The sequence below is a fragment of the Nerophis lumbriciformis genome, linkage group LG12, assembly GCF_033978685.3.
Source record: "Nerophis lumbriciformis linkage group LG12, RoL_Nlum_v2.1, whole genome shotgun sequence".
NCBI classification, from domain to species: Eukaryota; Metazoa; Chordata; class Actinopteri; order Syngnathiformes; family Syngnathidae; genus Nerophis; species Nerophis lumbriciformis.
Window position 1 is genome coordinate 37,033,146 of NC_084559.2, and position 19,104 is coordinate 37,052,249.

The window sequence follows — 19,104 nt, forward strand, 5'->3', positions numbered from 1 at the left end:
TTATCCGCGGATCGGGCGGATGAAATTAAAAAAAATTAGATTTTATCCGCGGTTCGGGTCGGGCGGTTGAAATAAAAAAAAATTAGATTTTAAATAGATTCAGGCGGGTGGCAGTTAAACCAATTCGGAAATATATATACATAGTTAAATGTTGTTACCCACATACGAAAAACGAGCAGGCACCTGCTGCATATGCCACAACAGAAGAAAAAAAAAAAAAAGAGATGGACACTTTTACGGAGCGGAGAAGGGACGCCTCGCCGGGGTCCGGGACCGAGGCCCCTTCCCCCGAGAGGGCCCCAACGGGAGCCGTAGCTGAGGCGATCCGCGAGAAGGGCCCGACGCACGTCCAGGGTCACCACTGCGCCCACCGCACCGACACCCCGCCTCGTCCGCCTTCGCCGCGGCCGGCGTCACGCGCAGCAGGTAAGCAGCTTACCTGCCCGCCACCCCCGTGGCCGGGGGCTCGTAACAGGGGTCACTCCGCGCGCTCCGCTCGCGCAGCTTACCTGCCCGCCACCCCTGTTGCCGGGGGCGCGTAACAGGGGTCACTCCGCGCGCAGTGCGCTCACGAAAGGGGTGGGGCTCACCCTGGTTGATATAGACAGCAGGACGGTGGCCATGGAAGTCGGAGCCCGCTAAGGAGTGTGTAACAACCCACCTGCCGAATCAACTAGCCCTGAAAATGGATGGCGCTGGAGCGTCGGGCCCATACCCGGCCGTCGCCGGCAGCGAGACGCGCTTGGAGGTGCGCTCAGCGCGGCTCCCATATGATTGCGCACTGGTGTGCGTCTGGGTCGTGACAGCGTGGCACGCGAATGTCTGTACTGCATTGGATCAGTCTCCTTTCTTTAACAGGCAAAAGCTTTATAACCTCACTAATGCCTTGCATCGTCTATATTAGATATATAACAACGGGCGGGTGCGGGCGGGTGCGGTTCTGATCAAATGTTACATCGGGTGGATGGCGGATGGTTGACGACTTTCTGATGCGGTTGCGGATGAAATAATTGCCTATCCGCGCATCTCTAGAGGCTACTATCAGAAATTCTATTGTCAGAAAGGTATTTATTTGGAAGTAAAAATCTTTCACTTATTTTGTGGGTGCCAACGGACATTCTCCTCGACTCCTATAAGTATTCACTTTGATGCATTTAAACGGACCTTTGATGAATTTCGTCTTTTCTGACTTATAAATGTAACAATGGCGGATACGCGTGTTAAACAATGCCGAAGTGTCAAATCATAAGGTTCATGGATTTTGGCGTGAGCTTGCACACAGTTTTGGATGCCTCAGTTTGCGAGGTTTTTCGGTCCGGCAAAGTCGGGATGTCACCGTGAGGCGGACGTACAGTACAGGCCAACATTTTTGGATACACCTTCTCATTCAATGGGCCTTCAGTGACAATCTACAATGTAAATAGTCATGAAAATAAAGAAAACGCATTGAAATGAAAAGGTGCGTCCAAACTTTTGGCCTGTACTGTACTTATTTGGACATTAAATCAAGCTCTCAGCCAGAGTGGGAGGAGCTCCTCACTCAGCTTCCGTCTATGACAACACACAAAAAAGGTAAGCTAAAGTATTATTTTCACCTAATTGTGGCATGTGAATGATAACTCCGATGTGCAACATAAGTGCCGCTGAAAGCAGTTTTTATAATGCACTCTCTGAATGGATCGGCAAGTGTGCAGGTGCACCTGATGTTGTAACCGGGTGAATCTATATACTGTCCATGAAGTTTATTTTCGACCGTGTCTGGAAGATAAATAGCAGCGTTGACTTTAAGATATATGTACATTTTCAAAAAATTAATTATGATAGTTTTGGAAAGGGTGGGTGTGTGGTTTAATTTGCAATCTGAAACAACATTTTTAACAGAGTTAAAAAAAATAAAAACGGGTTATTTTCTATTATAGCTGTGGAATTCTATCATTATTTAATGATCTTAATCCTCCCGCTAATAAATCTACACTGTCAGTGACCTTGGGCTCTACAGCTTTGTGGACCCACCTTAAAAGAAGAGAGAGTGTGTTCTGTTTCCTGAGGCTTATGAGCATGGAGCGAAATGTCCTGTGCGCAAACGGCCACCTTCAAAGGAGACGTGCGGTGCGGCGGTTATGAGGCCACGGGGAGCTGTCTGACAGGACCACGGTGAAAAATGTCTCATGTCACCATTAAAGTTCTGGTAAAAACGTACACATGGAAGGAATTAGAAGGGCCTTCAGGCCTTATGATGAGTGTGAAGAAACTATGGAAGGGTGTACAGTAAGACCTTGGAACACAGACACGATCTTTTCTATAAAAAATAAGTGAATAAAGAATGTATTTATATTGCCAATATGATCTTAAAAACTGCAAGTTATCTTTGGAGAACAATGATAGCAGAGTTGACTGTTTGCAACTTGCTCAGAGTTAACCCAAAATATACAAGAACCCCACCGGCAATGTTCCCTCTAATTTTTCATGTGTGTGAGCAAACACAAAAACTCCCTGCGCATTCAGTGGAGCCCATGTGAGCAACATCAGACGTGCACACTGTGGCTACACCAGCAGCACACCTGTCCCAAACCTGACTAAATAACAAGTTCAATCTCCATCCATCCATCCATCCATCCATTTTCTACCGTTTGTCCCTTTCGGGGTCGGAGCCTATCTCAGCTGCATTCGGGCGGAAGGCGGGGTACACCCTGGACAAGTCCCCACCTCATCACAGGGCCAACACAGATAGACAGACAACATTCTCTTATTATTATAATCAAATGACAGCAGTCATTTCCATGAGTTTATTTTCTAATATAAGTGTTTAGGCCCACTTACAATGACAATAACAAAAAATATAGTTTTTCATGAACTGTGTACTTGTATTGTTTGTCTGGGTGGAGGTCCTGCTTTGGAAATAATTTGTACCCCTTTCAGACATTGCATTTAGTTCCCATTAAAACATTCACATGTTGCACAATGAGATGTAAGCAGGGGATCATGTGTACATTCCTGCAACTTTCTGTTTGTAAAAAGTGTATTTTTATTAGTATTTATTTAATACACTAATAGCATTTCATGATTAATATTTATAAATTAAGATTCCTAAAAAATGACACTAGAATAAACATACATTTGATTGGTAAATCATAGTGTAACGACCTGGAATTACACTTTGTGTGTGGTGTTGGAGTTGTCCGACTTTTTGTGTGGCTGTAAACGCATCACTGGCTAAGTGCCATATGTGCAAGTGTTGGCGCAAGTGAGAAAGAGCGAGCGGCTGCTGTTGATATAACAAAGTTGCTTTTGGTCTGGTTTGTACTGCAGAAAATGACCACTTTTGCTAGATATACATTTTTTTACCAATGTTTTGGTGATGTGTTTATGGCCGACAATAAAGAGTTTTGCTCAGTAAAGTGATCGATGGAATTCATGTCCTCAACGCGTCTCGACAGACGTTACAATATTTGAACAATGATGACGAAAACTGTTTTCTCTGTCGTGTCAGTGTGTCGAAAATTGTTATGCGCTTATTTTTTTATTTGATTTTGTGCGTGGCATAGATTTGCCGTGCGCAGAGGAAGCTTGAGCAGTGCGCAATTGCACAGTCGCGCACCATAGAGGGAACGTTGCCCACCGGCCAGCTTATGTTACCATTTGTCATGGTCTCTCATGACAATCATTATTCATTTTTGGTATCTTGTTTTATTTCCTGTCCAGCGCTCTTAATCCTGTTTCCATTTCCTGTTTCCACTATATCTCCTGAGTGGACGCTGACTTCTTCACCTGTCCCTGGTTGCCAATCAGGATGATGTATATGCCTTTGGACATCATTGCTTGTTCTTTGCACCTCCATGCTGCATAGTGTTCCCCAGTTGGTACTATGCCTCAATATTTTTCACTTTTGTGCACTTCCCTGTTGCACTATTTTTGTTTTTGTATGCACTCCCAAACTGCACTGGTTTTAGTTTTGTGTGCACTCCCCAGCTGCACTAGTTTTGTTTATTAAATATATTTTGGACCTGCACACCGTCTCCTTTCTTGTAACACCATTATTAGTTTAACCGATTTTTTGAGTGTCTATATTTTTCACAATTATATTAAATACATTTTTTTATTGCAATATGTTGTGAGAATTGGTTTGACTTGAGAATTGTGATAAATTGAGAATTGATTTTGAATCAAATCTTTAACCCAAGAATCAAATTAAATGGTGTAAGATTCACATCCTATAGCCTATCCATTCAATGATAACTAATGTTATTAGCTAAACTTTGCTAAATTGCTATCAATAGCTGGCCACACTCAAAGCCAGTGTGTGTGTGTGTGTGTGTGTGTGTGTGTGTGTGTGTGTGTTACGTATGGGCATAGTTTACGTCATTACGTTCTAAAAGCCGGAAAAGGGCGGGCTATTGCTGACAAAACTCTGGACGGTTAGCGCTATCTCAGCATCTGTATAAAGGTTGCAAACAGTCCCTTTAAGGACCCAAAATAGGTTATACAAGGGTAAGAACTCTTCGGGGTCGAACACAAACTGTTCCAGGAAAGGCTGTACTATGATTTGTTTGGATTACCGTTTTAAAACAAAATTATCGGAAAACCGTGATTGATAACTGTCCTTTGATAAAATCACGGACCAGTGAAACTGCTCATTTGGTATGAGCGATATTGTCTAAATTCTATATTTCAGCCTCCTGCGATAAAGATGTATGACATGATATACTATTTGCTACATGTGTAAAAAAAAAAAGAAAACAATTTTTTTTTTTTGAATGCATCTCGATTCTTATTTGCAACGATTCTTAATCAATTAAAACAAATATATTAATAATAATATGTATATATATATATGTATATATATATATATATATATATATATACAAACCCCAATATATATATATAAAATATATATATACAAACCCCATTTCCATATGAATTGGGAAATTGTGTTGGATGTAAATATAAACGGAATACAATGATTTGCAAATCCTTTTCAACCCATATTCAATTGAATGCACTACAAAGACAAGATATTTGATGTTCAAACTCATAAACTTTTTTTTTTTTGCAAATAATAATTAACTTAGAATTTCATGGCTGCAACACGTGCCAAAGTAGTTGGGAAAGGGCATGTTCACCACTGTGTTACATCACCTTTTCTTTTAACAACACTCAATAAACGATTGGCAATTGTTGAAGCTTTGAAAGTGGAATTCTTTCCCATTCTTGTTTTATGTAGCGCTTCAGTCGTTCAACAGTCCGGGGTCTCCGCTGTCGTATTTTACGCTTCATAATGCGCCACACATTTTCGATGGGAGACAGGTCTGGACTGCAGGTGAGCCAGGAAAGTACTCGCACTCTTTTTTTACGAAGCCACACTGTTGTAACACGTGCTGAATGTGGCTTGGCATTGTCTTGCTGAAATAAGCAGGGGCATCCATGAAAAAGACGGCGCTTAGATGGCAGCATATGTTGTTCCAAAACCTGTATGTACCTTTCAGCATTAATGGTGCCTTCACAGATGTGTAAGTTAGCCATGCCTTGGGCACTAATGCACCCCCATACCATCACAGATGCTGCCTTTTGAACTTTGCGTCGAAAACAGTCTGGATGGTTCGCTTCCCCTTTGGTCCGGATGACACGATGTCGAATATTTCCAAAAACAAGTTGAAATGTGGACTCGTCAGACCACAGAACACTTTTCCACTTTGCATGAGTCCATCTTAGATGATCTCGGGCCCAGAGAAGCCGGCGGTTTTTCTGGATGTTGTTGATAAATGGCTTTGGCTTTGCATAGTAGAGCTTTAACTTGCACTTACAGATGTAGCGACAAACTGTATTTAGTGACAGTGGTTTTCTGAAGTGTTCCTGAGCCCATGTGGTGATATCCTTTAGAGATTGATGTCAGTTTTTGATACAGTGCCGTTTGAGGGATCGAAGGTCACGGTCATTCAATGTTGATTTCTGGCCATGCCGCTTACGTGGAGTGATTTCTCCAGATTCTCTGAACCTTTTGATGATATCATGGACCGTATATGTTGAAATCCCTAAATTTCTTGCAATTGCACTTTGAGAAACATTGTTCTTAAACTGTTTGACTATTTGCTCACGCAGTTGTAGACAAAGTGTGAAAGACTGAGCATTTTTTGGGAAGCTGTTTTTATACCCAATCATGGCACCCACCTGTTCCCAATTAGCCTGCACACCTGTGGGATGTTCCAAATAAGTGTTTGATGAGCATTCCTCAACTTTAATCAGTATTTATTGCCACCTTTCCCAACTTCTTTGTCACGTGTTGCTGGCATCAAAATCTAAAGTTAATGATTATTTGCACAAAAAAAAACGTTTGTCAGTTTGAACATCAAATATGTTGTCTTCCTAGCATATTCAACTGAATATGGGTTGAAAATGATTTGCAAATCATTGTATTCCGTTTATTTTTACATCTAACACAATTTCCCAACTCATAAGGAAACGGGGTTTGTAAAAGAAGTACAAAACAACCAAATATTTAGGAGTTCTGCTTTCAGTGTTTCATTTTGGCTTAACGTTGTGGGCTGCATTTTGAATTGCATTCTAATGTTATTGCCTAGGTTTTGAGGGTACACTCTTCTCCCCGCCATTACATTTCTTTATACAATAAGAACATTATAAATAGTCTCCATCCTCTAATTCTTCCATTCTCTGTCTGAAGAAGTTTGGGTTGAAACCAAAAGCAGCCGCCCTAACTACAGTCATCCCAGATAGCAGTAAACCGAGAAGCCACAGACCATTCAAATAAACCAGGGTGGAAAAAATAGACTGGGATAAATAAAACAAACCTTTGGGAACTTATTGACTCATCCACTGTCCTCACTGTCTTCTCTTGTGATCCCCAACCCTTTATAAATCTTCAATCTTTATGATCAATTTGAAAATAACATTAGAAAAGACAGTGATACGATGGAAAGCGCCACTGAAAATTTTGTGTAAATAGGAGGAACACTCACAGTCCATCCAAGAAGGCCGATGAAAGCAGGGTTTATCATCAACTGGGGTGTTTGGCCTTCCGTATCTTTTCCCCTTCATCATCGCCAGAGACATAAGGTGGTTCTCTGACTCAGTGATGTCCTTCCAACAGTCCAGTATCTCTGCTGACCCAAGATAGAAGCAGATGACTGAGAGCTTCCTGCATCTCTCGGGTCCGCGTCACGACCTGATAACCACGACTTTACCGGCAGGCATCACTTGACCCCGGAGGGCCCAAAACAAAAGCAACACAACATATAAGGTGGATTTCCTAACAAGGCACGGAAAATGTGAGAGTGTAGGGGTATGGGCACTCATCAGGTATCAAGACTATCAAAGGTGAGGGTGTCAACAAGTTGTCTTCTTTATTTAGGCCTCACAAGACATTTGTGTAGGAGTGCTTTCACGATCTGTTGATTCATCTTACACTTGGAGGAATTAATTCTGCAGTTAAAACCAAATTAGGAACTATATTATAATACATTACTTTAACAGAGTTATACAATAATGTTTACATGTGTCAACTATAATCAGCAGTGTCACACAAGATCCAACAGATGGTGCTGTTGGAAAAAAAGCTTAAATACATACATGTGTTAATAAATGTGTCATTTTAAAATGAAAATACATTAATGTATCTAGTGTATTCTTTAAATATTTAGTTTTTTCATGAATTTTTAATGTTTTTTTAAGTGACAAAAATTGTGAAATATATACCGGTAAATGCATTTTTCCATTCATTGATTGAAATCTGAATTAAAGGTTAATGTAAGTGTATATTTATTTAGCTATTAAATTATTTCAAGATTGAATAAATTGTGAAATAATCAGTACTTCCACTCATTAATTGAAATTGGAATTAAAATAAATGTTATTCTCTCAACTTAAATTTATATTGAACCATTTATTTCATAATTTAATTATTTCACAATTAAATTATTTCATGTTTTAATAAAAACATTTTTTAACTGTGAAATAGTTGAATAAGTTCAATTATAACTTAATAATGTAATTTATTCAATAATGAGTTATTGAAAGTGTCAATTCATTTAACATAAAACTGTACTTATTGAAATGTTTCAATAGTTATTTCAAAATGTAATTATTTTATGTTTAATAATTAAATTATGAAATATTTACAACGTGAAAGTAATCAAATGAAATAAAAACAGTTTAATATTTCGCCTTTTAAGTAAAACAAAACATATTGTGGAATAAACACAATTGTTAAATAAATTAATATTACATTAAAATAATGACACATTTAAGAAATAATTTAAAGATTAATTTATTACATTCTGTTCTATTTGACCCTTTGTACAAAACAGTGAGATTCAGGTGTTAATGTTGTTTTTATTAAATGTGGACAGTGTTGTTTACCACATTTACATTGAAAGAGAAAACATTTGGGATTTAACAGCAAACGAGAATATATAACTACAAAAAGGTAGTGTGGTTTGGTTTTCTTTTGTATTGGATTTTAATAGGTAAGGTGTACAATACAACATTTGTGTTCACTTTCTATTGTGTGCTGCAGTCAGCTGACCGTCTCCTGTATACATGAGTGTTGACAGTAAGGTCGCTCAGGAGGTTATCACGAAACCACTGTCACACTCCAACAAGCAGGCCGGATACTGTTTTGATGGTTTTCCTCTCAAGTCTAAAGTAACCCAATAACACTTCACAAGTTTTGATTTATGCACTTTACCTCATAAACAGTGATGCATTTTTAAGGCAGGATTTTGACATGTTGTATGTTCAAAGCCATTTATTTCAATTAATCTAGTATTTGGACACACAGCAGTGTGTCAAACACAAAAATTAAAATTAATGTGTCTTACAGGTTTTCAAAAACTTTTTTTTTTTTTTTTACATATAAATATGGCAAATCGACTAAAATATACATGGAGGGGAGGGGAGGAGATAATAAGTAATGATGATTTCTTAAAGCAACAAAAGGTGTACAAAATTAATGGAAACGATGCCTTCAGGCCAATCAGATCTACAAATGTTGCCTAGGAATTAAAAATGTCAAGTTAGAAACGCAGATTTAGCTTTTTTAGGCAACTGTTTCAGATGTTTGGACAAGCATCATTTGATCCCAGACGTTATTTAACAATCCTTTCCATTGGTGCCCTGCCCACATGGATCCACAAGGACCCACAGAGGAATGGACACACTCCAGGACTATCTGCTGCATGGCTACCGAGAGTGGAAGCGAGTCCCTGTTTTGACATTACCCCACAGCCACAGTTCGTGTTATACTTCTACCATAGTACTGTCCATGTTGACGTTGCTCTTGTTTCCATGTGTGGTTTTTGTCATTGGACGGCTACTGCAGGAACAGTATACTGAACGCCATGATGATGCAGCAGCAGGCCACCCATGGACTCTTGCGCTCACCTGAAATTGATTGAAAATAATGTCAAGGTGTTTCGCAATTTAGCGCGTAGAAATAAGTTGTCCATTAATTTACCTATTCTGGCACATTTCCAAAAAATTCCTAGTAGCCTGCAAAAGAGAGAGAAAATACTTAAAATAGAAAATCATTTTTTCCTTTCAAGTGGAATTCTTTTTATTTTCCTCATAGTTCCTGCTATATTTAACTATTTGTACATGTATCATTAACTCCTTCAGAGACAACAATTTGTGTTCTTCTAAAGTAGAGTCCATCTTTCCATAAACTTCAATTGTGTGTTCAATTGTGTGTACACAACAATTGTGTGGACCTCTTTTGAAAGAATCATAAGGATTGTACTGCACTACTTGTAATAATAATGATGATGCAAAATAGATATTGGGCTACTTCATCTGGTTGTATGCAGAGCCCCTGCCTACATACAACCAAATTGCTTCCTTTTCCTTTTAGTCGCCAAGAAGTTTTGAATGGGTTTTTCGAGCTTGATGAAGCATTTTAACAGACACACTGACAATTATGCGTTTTGTGAAGGGATTTAATAACGACAATCCGATATCAGACAGTATAATGAGGCCAGGATGGCAAACAGATACTACGGATTTGGTAGGTATAATAATATAGCTTAGCGTTGCGTTGAACGAAAGCACAGCTACCCAGCCGTGCTGCTTTCCTTCTCACTGACATAAGAGAATGCACGCTCCTTTTAATCTCTTCCGTACACATGCAAGCCTATGCCCACGCAATCTGCGCCTCTCTACACCAGGGCAGACACACACAGTGCTCCTCACCACATAAGTGTTAGGTGGACATATAAAATTGCTATTTTTCATCAAAAACATTCTACATTATGCAATATAGTGAAATCAGCCTGGGTTCCTAAAAGATGGCTTTCCAAAGGAACCCATTCAATACAACACAACCCCTGTCTTGCAATTGACATACTGACAGATAAATTATCCTCCAAAGAGGGCTTCATCCATGTCAGTGACAACTAATACTCTTGAAAAAACACTGTAATGATCATGACTACATTACACCATGGTATTCTGCAATCACTTAAGTTCATATTGAATCTTATAGCTAACACTTAAATCATGCCAATTGTAAATAATTAATTGGCCTGTTTTCGTGAAGAACGATCTAATCGGCCATTGCCGATTAATGCCGATCACAAAGGCCCATCTTTTCTGGCTGATAATTATGTGTCTCCATACAGTGTGGAGCAGCTCCCCTTTACTAATAATAATCACCTCCATTACTGCAAATAAACGGCATTTATTAATATCGTGAGTGTCATTATCAAGTATTATTACTAGTGGAGGACAAGGCTAAACATGTTACACATCGAGAGAAAGTCAGGAGCAGACATGCTAATAGCTAAGCTAACCTAGCTTTAAACAACACCAACAAATAAATGCTTAGTAAAGTTAACGAAGTGTAGATGGAACCACATTACAGCAAAAAGTAAGCAGGATTCAACGGGAAATGACCAAATAAATTAATAAGAGTCTAGAGAGAGGATAATATAACAACAAATGTTGATGTGTCAGCATTGTCACAATCAGAACACGGCGCGTAACAGGAGGATTTGGCCGATTTGTAAATTGGTGGTGTCGATATTAAAAGTTGTTTCAGTATAATGATCAATACCAAAGTGATTAGATCGATATTTGATTTTATAAATATAAACTTAAACTCAGGGAATAATTCCTAGACCCAGGAGGACTTTTATAGAAAAAAAACAAAGGGTTTAAATAAGTAGCAGATGGTAATTTTTGCATTTGTTTAGTTATTGAGTATTATTGACTTTGTTTTGCTCAAACAAATGTAAAAGACAATAAAGAACCCGTTTAAAATTGTTGAACTGTTAATAGCACTCACCATAAATACATTGCAACATGTAAAGTTAATACAAGTGATCGATCGGTCTCTGCCGATCTCACTCATGGATGATCAGTTTCGAAATTGGTAGCATAAAACCTTGATCTGAACTTATACCCGTAATATAGCTCAATATGATGCGGTGCAATTTTATTTCACACCATTTCAGACCATAACCAGAATAATAAACATACTGTTAAAATTAATACCTACCTCTCTGATTGAATCAAATAAAACAGAGCATTATCATCATCGTCATCTACAGGTATATTGATTTTGTGTAAAAAGTAGCCAGTTAGTTATGCCTCTGATTATCTAATTATCCTGCACCTCCAAGTTGATACATTATTGAGAAATTAAACTAAGCCCCACATCTGCGGTCCCCTTTTCTTGCCATGATGTGGGATCTGAGCATGTCGTTGTGACTTGTGCAGCCCTTTGAGACAATCGTGATTTAGGGCTATATAAAGTAAACACTGATTGATTGATTGATAATCACAATCTCCATTCATTTTAGTGTACATGAAAAAGATCTTGCTGGGATCATACCCGGTCTTATTCTTGTCCAGCAGGCTGGGAGCCAGCGCTCTGACGTAGGCACAGGTACAGATCAGGAGAAGAATCACGGTTAGCAGTGACTGGAAGTTGAAGATGGCTGACTGCAAAATGAGAAGCGATTACTACATTTTAAACATGATTGAGTGAAAGTCCATAGGTTGGAGCACGCACTGTACAGCGTAAGTGATGTTTGAGTTCATTTGGAACATGCATGCAAACCACATGATAAATCACAATTTCCAGTTTCTCTATTCTACATGTTCGAAAAGGAGTCGGAAGAAGCAGAGCTTATTTAATCCTAGCTCTTTTCCTTTACAGAGCAGTTGCTAAAACTTTTTTTCACTTCCTGTTCTCAATTTATTCACAATATACTAGCTAGATGAAACAAAAGTTGAGCTGTTAAGCCACAATACCCAGCAAGGTTGTGAGTTCAAACCCCGGCCAAGTCATACCAAAGACTATAAAAATGGGACCCATTACCTCGCTGCTTGGCACCTAGCATCAAGGGTTGGAATTGGGGGTTAAATCACCAAAAGTGATTTCCGGACGCGGCCATCGCTGCTGCCCACTGCTCCCCTCACCTCCCAGGGGGTGATCAAGGGTGATGGGTTAAATGCAGAGAATAATTCCGCCACACCTAGTGTGTGTGTGAGACAATCATTGGTACTTTAACTTTAATATGTTTGGAGGAGTAAAGGTAAGGCCTTCAATCCCACGAACACCATTCCTACCGTCACATATGCTGGTGGTAGTATTATGCTCTGGGCCTGTTTTGCTGCCAATAGTGATGGGTCCGGCAACACCGATGCATCGGCGCATGCGTCGAGCTCATAGAGCAAAACCCTGTGTTGGTGCGCGTACCGCTTTTAGAAAGTCACGTGACCGATCATGAGCTGTTTTGGTCACGTGACCGATACGCGAACTGTGTCGCACTGACGCCTCCTCTGTGCCCTGTGAGCGGGTCTTTTCTACAGCCGGAGAAATAATAACTAAGAAGAGAAAGCGTCTAAAATTGAATACGTTGGAAAAACTGTTTTTAAAAAAAAATAAAAATGTGTAAAAAAAAACAATAATTTCCCAGTCCACAAGCATCCTCATTCACAACACGTTCTCTTAGATTTCCATGTTATGATACATGTTCACATTATTTATTGACTGTATCTAAAAACCATAAAAAATATATTTTTATTTAAATGAAGTTATGAAATAATCCTAAATGAAATACAATGACTTGGTTTATATTATTGTATATACCAGGTCATAAAATCAGTGTCAGTTGAGTCGGTCCATAGGTTGCCTGTAGGGATTTATAATGTCCAGCAGATGTCAGTATTTAGTGACACAGTATCGACACAGTATCAATACAGTTTTGCAATGTGTCGAAACGCTTCATGACGCCTCATCAACCCATCACTAGCTGCCAATGGAACTGGTGCTTTAAATGGGACAATAAAAAAAGGAGGATTACCTCCAAATTCTTCAGGACAACCTAAAATCATTAGTCCGGAGGTTGGGCCTTGGGCGCAGTTGGGTGTTCCAACAGGACAATGACCCCAAACACACGTCAAACGTGGTAAAAGAATGGCTAAATCAGGCTAGAATTAAGGTTTTAGAATGGCCTTCCCAAAGTCCTGACTTAAACGTGTAGACAATGCTGAAGAAACAAGTCAATGACAGAAAACCAACAAATGTAGCTGAACTGCACCACTTTTGTCAAGAAGAAGTGGTGAAAAATTCAACCAGAAGCTTGTGGATGGCTACCAAAAGCGTCTTATTGCAGTGAAACGTGCCAAGGGACATGTAACGAAATATTAACATTGCTGTATGTATACTTTTGACCCAGCAGATTTGCTCACATTTTCAGTAGACCCATAATAAAATCATAAAAGAACCAAACTTCATTAATGTTTTTTGTGACCAACAAGTATGTGCTCCAATCACTCTATCACAAAACAACAGGAGTTGTAGAAATTATTGGAAACTCAAGACAGCCATGACATTATGTTCTTTACAAGTGTATGTAAACTTTTGACCATGACTGTACGTGGCACAGCATGAAGCCAAAACCAGCTAGCGTAAATTGCAATTGACAGAAATAATATCGTTGTTAATAATACTTATATTCGTACACGGCACGTTGCAAAGTGTAGTTAAAAGATGGATCAGTGACAGTTAAAACAGAAACACAAAGCGATCATTTACCATTAACTAGCTAGACATGTAGCCCAACATAGCTAGCCTAGTAGTTGAGTCACAAAGACGCACAACTATGTACATCACTGCATTACTCACGGGCTTGGTGTGACTGAAACACGAGTTCGGTTGTTAAAACCACGAATAAATCGAATAAATCGAATACATGCACTACATAAACATAAATATGCTTACCATTTTAGTGGAAGTCAACGCCACATCACACTTCCGGCGCGAGAATATGACGTCGTTTCTACGCAATGACGTAATGCCTACCCCGGATTGGTTGATGCAACAAAGGTTAAAGTTGACAATTTTTGTCAAAAGAATGCTGTCAACAGGGACATAACTCATATTTTAATTTTACAACGCCATTCCTTCGTTTGGACATCGTACTAGTGTGTCCTTATAACCGGGTAGGTATTTTGACGTTGTGTATTTAAAAACGCGACATTTGACTTTTTCTGCTAAATCACTGTGCATGTATTTGTTAATGTACACTGATAGTGTCACCATACTACTCTCAAACACTTAATATATGTCAAATATTTACACAGTGCCGACAGAACATGGCAGGAGGTGGTTTCATACAGTTTGGACTAGCAGGGTGAAGAGTTGCATAATTTCCGGGGTGTTATAACTTCCACATTACTCCCTTAATTAGGTTTTCTGACTGCTTAAGTATATCATATCTTTATGTTCAGCTGCCTGTAACATGACACATTACTCTTAAATCTGATGAGCACGAAGATGCTTGATTTAATGTGTTTGATTGTTTGTAACCCCCTTTTTATGTCAAATGTGTATTTATTCAGCACAACCAGTTGCCAATCTGATGTAAGGATTTTACTGTGAAATATTTAATGCACTTAGTAAGTTATATTCAGTAAATTCAGTTTATAACACGTAATATTCTGCATTAGTGATGTCCCAAAACCAATATTTTGGTACTGGTACCGGTAACAAAATTATTTCGATACTTTTCGGTACTTTTCTAAATAAAGGGAACCACAAAAAATTGCATTATTGGCTTTATTTTAACAACAAATCTTACGGTACATTAAACATATGTTTCTTATTGCAACTTTGTCCTTAAATAAAATAGTGAACATACAAGACAACTTGTGTTTTATTAGTAAGTAAACAAACAAAGGCTCCTAATTTAGCTGCTGACATATGCAGTAACATATGGTGTAATTTTCCATTCTATTATTTTGTCAACATTATTAAGGACAAGTGGAAGAAAATGAATTATTAATCTACTTGTTCATTTACTGTTAATATCTGCTCACTTTCTCTTTTAACATGTTCTATCTACACTTCTGTTAAAATCACTTATTCTTCTGTTGTTTGATATTTTACATTAGTTTTGGATGATACCACAAATTTGGGTATCAATCAGATACCAAGTCGTTACGGGATCATACATTGATCATATTCAAAGTCCTCATGTGTCCAGGGACGTATTTCCTGAGTTTATAAACATAATTTAAAAAAAACGAAAGAAGATGTTGTGATGCCAAAAAATATCAACATAATCATAGTAGTATCGACTAGATACGCTACCGTACTTGGTATCATTACAGTGGATGTTAGGTGTAGATCCACCAATGGTGTTTTGTTTACATTGTGACACCGGTGAGCTACGATGTGTAGTGAAGCATGTTTAGCTATTCCTCGTCCTGCAGGGATGATACTTGTAAGAAACGTACTTTATTTGTCGCCATGGAGGCGAGGATTAGTGATTTAGAAGTAGCTAGAACACTGCCGACTGGGGTTAGCTAGCTATGTCTTAAAGCACCTTTTCCTGAGGGCGTTTCAGTGTTATAACTTCACCTTTATCGTAGGGCTGGGCGATATATCGATATACTCGATATATGGCAGGTTTGTCTCTGTGCGATATAGAAAATGACTATATCGTGATATTCAAGTATACGTTCTCACGCAGTTGCTTTTAGCTGCGGGCATTACACTACAGGCGTTCCTCACTCTTTGTTGTCTCTCCTTCTCACAGAGACATAAAACAAGCGCACCTTCTTACATCCGTCACATACGTATACGCCCTCGCGGAGCAGAGAGGTAGCGGCACGGGTAACGTTTGCTGTGGTGCGAGTGGTAATACGAGAGAAAGAAGGTGCGAATCTGGTAACAAATGAAGGAAGAATTAATTCCCAAGAAAAACAGCAGGGGGTCCATCGTCTGGCGGTGGTTTGGCTTCAAGGGGGAATATGTCGAACAGACAACCGTAATTTGTCAAGTGTGGGGCAAAAGCGTTGCTACAAAAAGTAGCATTACTGCTAATATGTAGCATCATTTGAAAAGTCACTCGCTAGAGAATGAAGAGTGCTTGAAACTCCGCATGTCAACATCTCCGTTCGGTGCCACACCAACAAAATGCCGAAGCAACCATTTCCACATCAACACCGTATGAAAAAAATAGTCAACAACAGAAAGAGATAATGTCCGCAGGAACCTACCACATAGCGGAGGACATACACTATTTGATTTCCTATTAAGCAGCTCACTTTTATTTGACAGTTATTGAAATATCTTGTGTGACATCATGCACAGAAGTGCACTTTATTTGTTTTAAACTATTGTAGTGGCGTTCTGTACAAAAAGTGCACTTTAATTTAGTGTTGTTTTGATATGTCCTCTTAGTGACATCATGCACAAAAGTGCACTCATAACTTGTTTTAAAATGTCTCTGACAATCTTGCACTTTCTGTTTTGAAATGACATGAATGTTTGTGCCACTGCTTAATAACTGTTTAATAAATACAGTTTTGGTCAATTGACTTAGTTGTGATTTCCCTCTCTGCATGAAAGTTTAAAATGAGCATATATTAAGGCAGTATGAAGTGAAGTGAAGTGAATTATATTTATATAGCGCTTTTCTCTAGTGACTCAAAGCGCTTTACACAGTGAAACCCAATATCTAAGTTACATTTAAACCAGTGTGGGTGGCACTGGGAGCAGGTGGGTAAAGTGTCTTGCCCAAGGACACAACGGCAGTGACTAGGATGGTGGAAGTGGGAATCGAACCTGCAACCCTCAAGTTGCTGACACGGCCGCTCTACCAACCGAGCTATGCCGCCGTATGAACAAGAATGTTTTAATGTAGACACATAGAATCATCATACTAGTGTGATTATATGCATCAAGTGTTCATTCAAGGCTAAGGCAAAATATCGAGATATATATCGTGTATCGTGACATGGCCTAAAAATATCGAGATATTAAAAAAGGCCATATTGCCCAGCCCCTACTTTATTGTTAGTTTTTAAGTCAAAATGTGTCCGTTCTCCCTTTTCTGTCTACACACATTTTCTGTTTGTAAGTACTTCGTGATTGTGCGCTGCCAAACATGCTCGTCTGCTCGTAAAACCAGCAATGTCATGACGTGACGGCGATGGGGGTGCGGGAGTGTGGCGGACCGGTACTTTTCACAGGCGGTATAGTACCGTATATGATTCATTAGTATCGTGGTACTATAGTAATACTGGTATACCGTACAACCCTATTCTGCACTAGGGTTGCTGCTATACCATTTTTTCAGTTGATGATACCTGTAGATTTCCACGATTTTGATACTTATTTGATACTACAATAAAAAAATAAAATAACTAGACCCATGTACTTTTAAATACACTACTTTATTGGAAACTATTTGGGATCAGCATAAGTCTCAAAAATTTGAAATCAAACCATGGAGGTATTGCTGCAATATTTATAAAACAATCTTGCCTTCCTTCATACTTTTCCCAAACAAGCTGTTTGGAATTTGCACAATTTGATTTGTGACATCAGCGGATAGCTCCATAAATGGTAGAAATTTACCCGAAGGTCTTTGCACGAGTCCGTCGTCAATAAGCTCCGTCTTCCTCCTCTCTTCTCTATCCTCTTGTGGGGCAGACTGGCTCGTACATGCACATGCATGCCATTTATAATACACATTAGCGTATAGTTCTAACTAATATGTCAGTAGACTCGATATGCGAGTGCTAAAAACTACAACATGGCTGGCTTGGACTTGAAAACGGTCTGTAAAACAAAATCTATGCAAAATGTTGACTAACGCACCATCATTACATGTTATGTAGACCACAAGGAAGTGTTTCAGATGTAGGAAAAAAATCATAATATGAGCCCTTTAAAATGTCAAGTATTTAATATCACTGTGCTTCAAAATCTTTTTACGAAAAAATCTTAATTGCAGTATTAGCTGCCAAGAACTATAACTACAGCATAACTATAAATATTTACTGTGAAATATTTAATGCACTTACATGCAGTGTATGACACGCAATATTCTGCCTTAGTGTTGCTGCTATACCATTTTTTTTCAGTTGACGATACCTGTAGATTTTCACGATTTTGATACTTATTTTATACTATAATAAAAATAAAATATCTCGACCCATGTCCTTTTAAATACACTACTTTATTAAAAACTAATTCAAAGGGGACCTATTATGCAAAACCAACTTTTCTTATTTATTGTGTATTTGGGATCAGATCAAATACTTGACCTTTAATGTCCGACGTATATGATTAGCGAATAAATGCACAACATAAGAACCCACACCACTCTGCTACTTCCGAACTCTTAATAAGTACCTCAATAATGTAATTCTGCTGCATCTTTCTTTGGCGAAGAAGGTGTGTATTGGATGTGTTGAGAAACGTACAATGCAAGTTACTATACAATGCGTAAGGTCAAAATCAGTAATCACGACAGGGTTCCACGAATAAATAAACATATGGGAAACACGTGCTAATTTTTTAAGATATCAGTCTTGTTTGGTGCTGACTCAGTGTTGGTAGAATTGGCATGGCTCGCAGAGGAAGAACGATACTGAAAACAGCTGATATCAATGTAATAATTGCGTGTCGGTATCGAAGTCCAATGCAGGCGTCACCAACTCTTGTCCCATCAAAAGCTAACGAAAGTCTACGATAATATCAGGTCACATCGAGGGCTACTTGTTTGACATAACTTTACTTAGTATTATTCTGCACTGTACCTGTATATGTAAATGTGTAATGTGCATGTGTGTAAT

At 38.8% G+C, this 19,104-nt stretch overlaps 2 protein-coding genes across 3 annotated transcripts in view; one reads left to right on the forward strand and one right to left on the reverse strand.

Annotated features, from left to right (window-relative positions):
* Nucleotides 1-8,260: 8,260 nt before the first annotated feature.
* Nucleotides 8,261-14,347, reverse strand: tmem167a (transmembrane protein 167A). The gene is made up of 4 exons (XM_061986556.1): nucleotides 14,237-14,347; nucleotides 11,840-11,949; nucleotides 9,467-9,501; nucleotides 8,261-9,393 (listed from the first exon to the last, which is right to left on the reverse strand). Exons 1-4 carry the CDS (start codon nucleotides 14,237-14,239, stop codon nucleotides 9,323-9,325), a joined length of 219 nt encoding a protein of 72 aa, XP_061842540.1. The 5' UTR covers nucleotides 14,240-14,347; the 3' UTR covers nucleotides 8,261-9,322.
* Nucleotides 14,313-19,104, forward strand: part of LOC133623341 (DNA repair protein XRCC4-like) — an 89,965-nt gene continuing 85,173 nt past the window's right edge. For both annotated transcript variants that reach the window (XM_061986555.1, XM_061986554.1), the window contains exon 1: nucleotides 14,313-14,457. The gene's annotated coding sequence lies outside the window, so the exon portion shown is untranslated. The remainder of the gene's footprint in view (nucleotides 14,458-19,104) is intronic.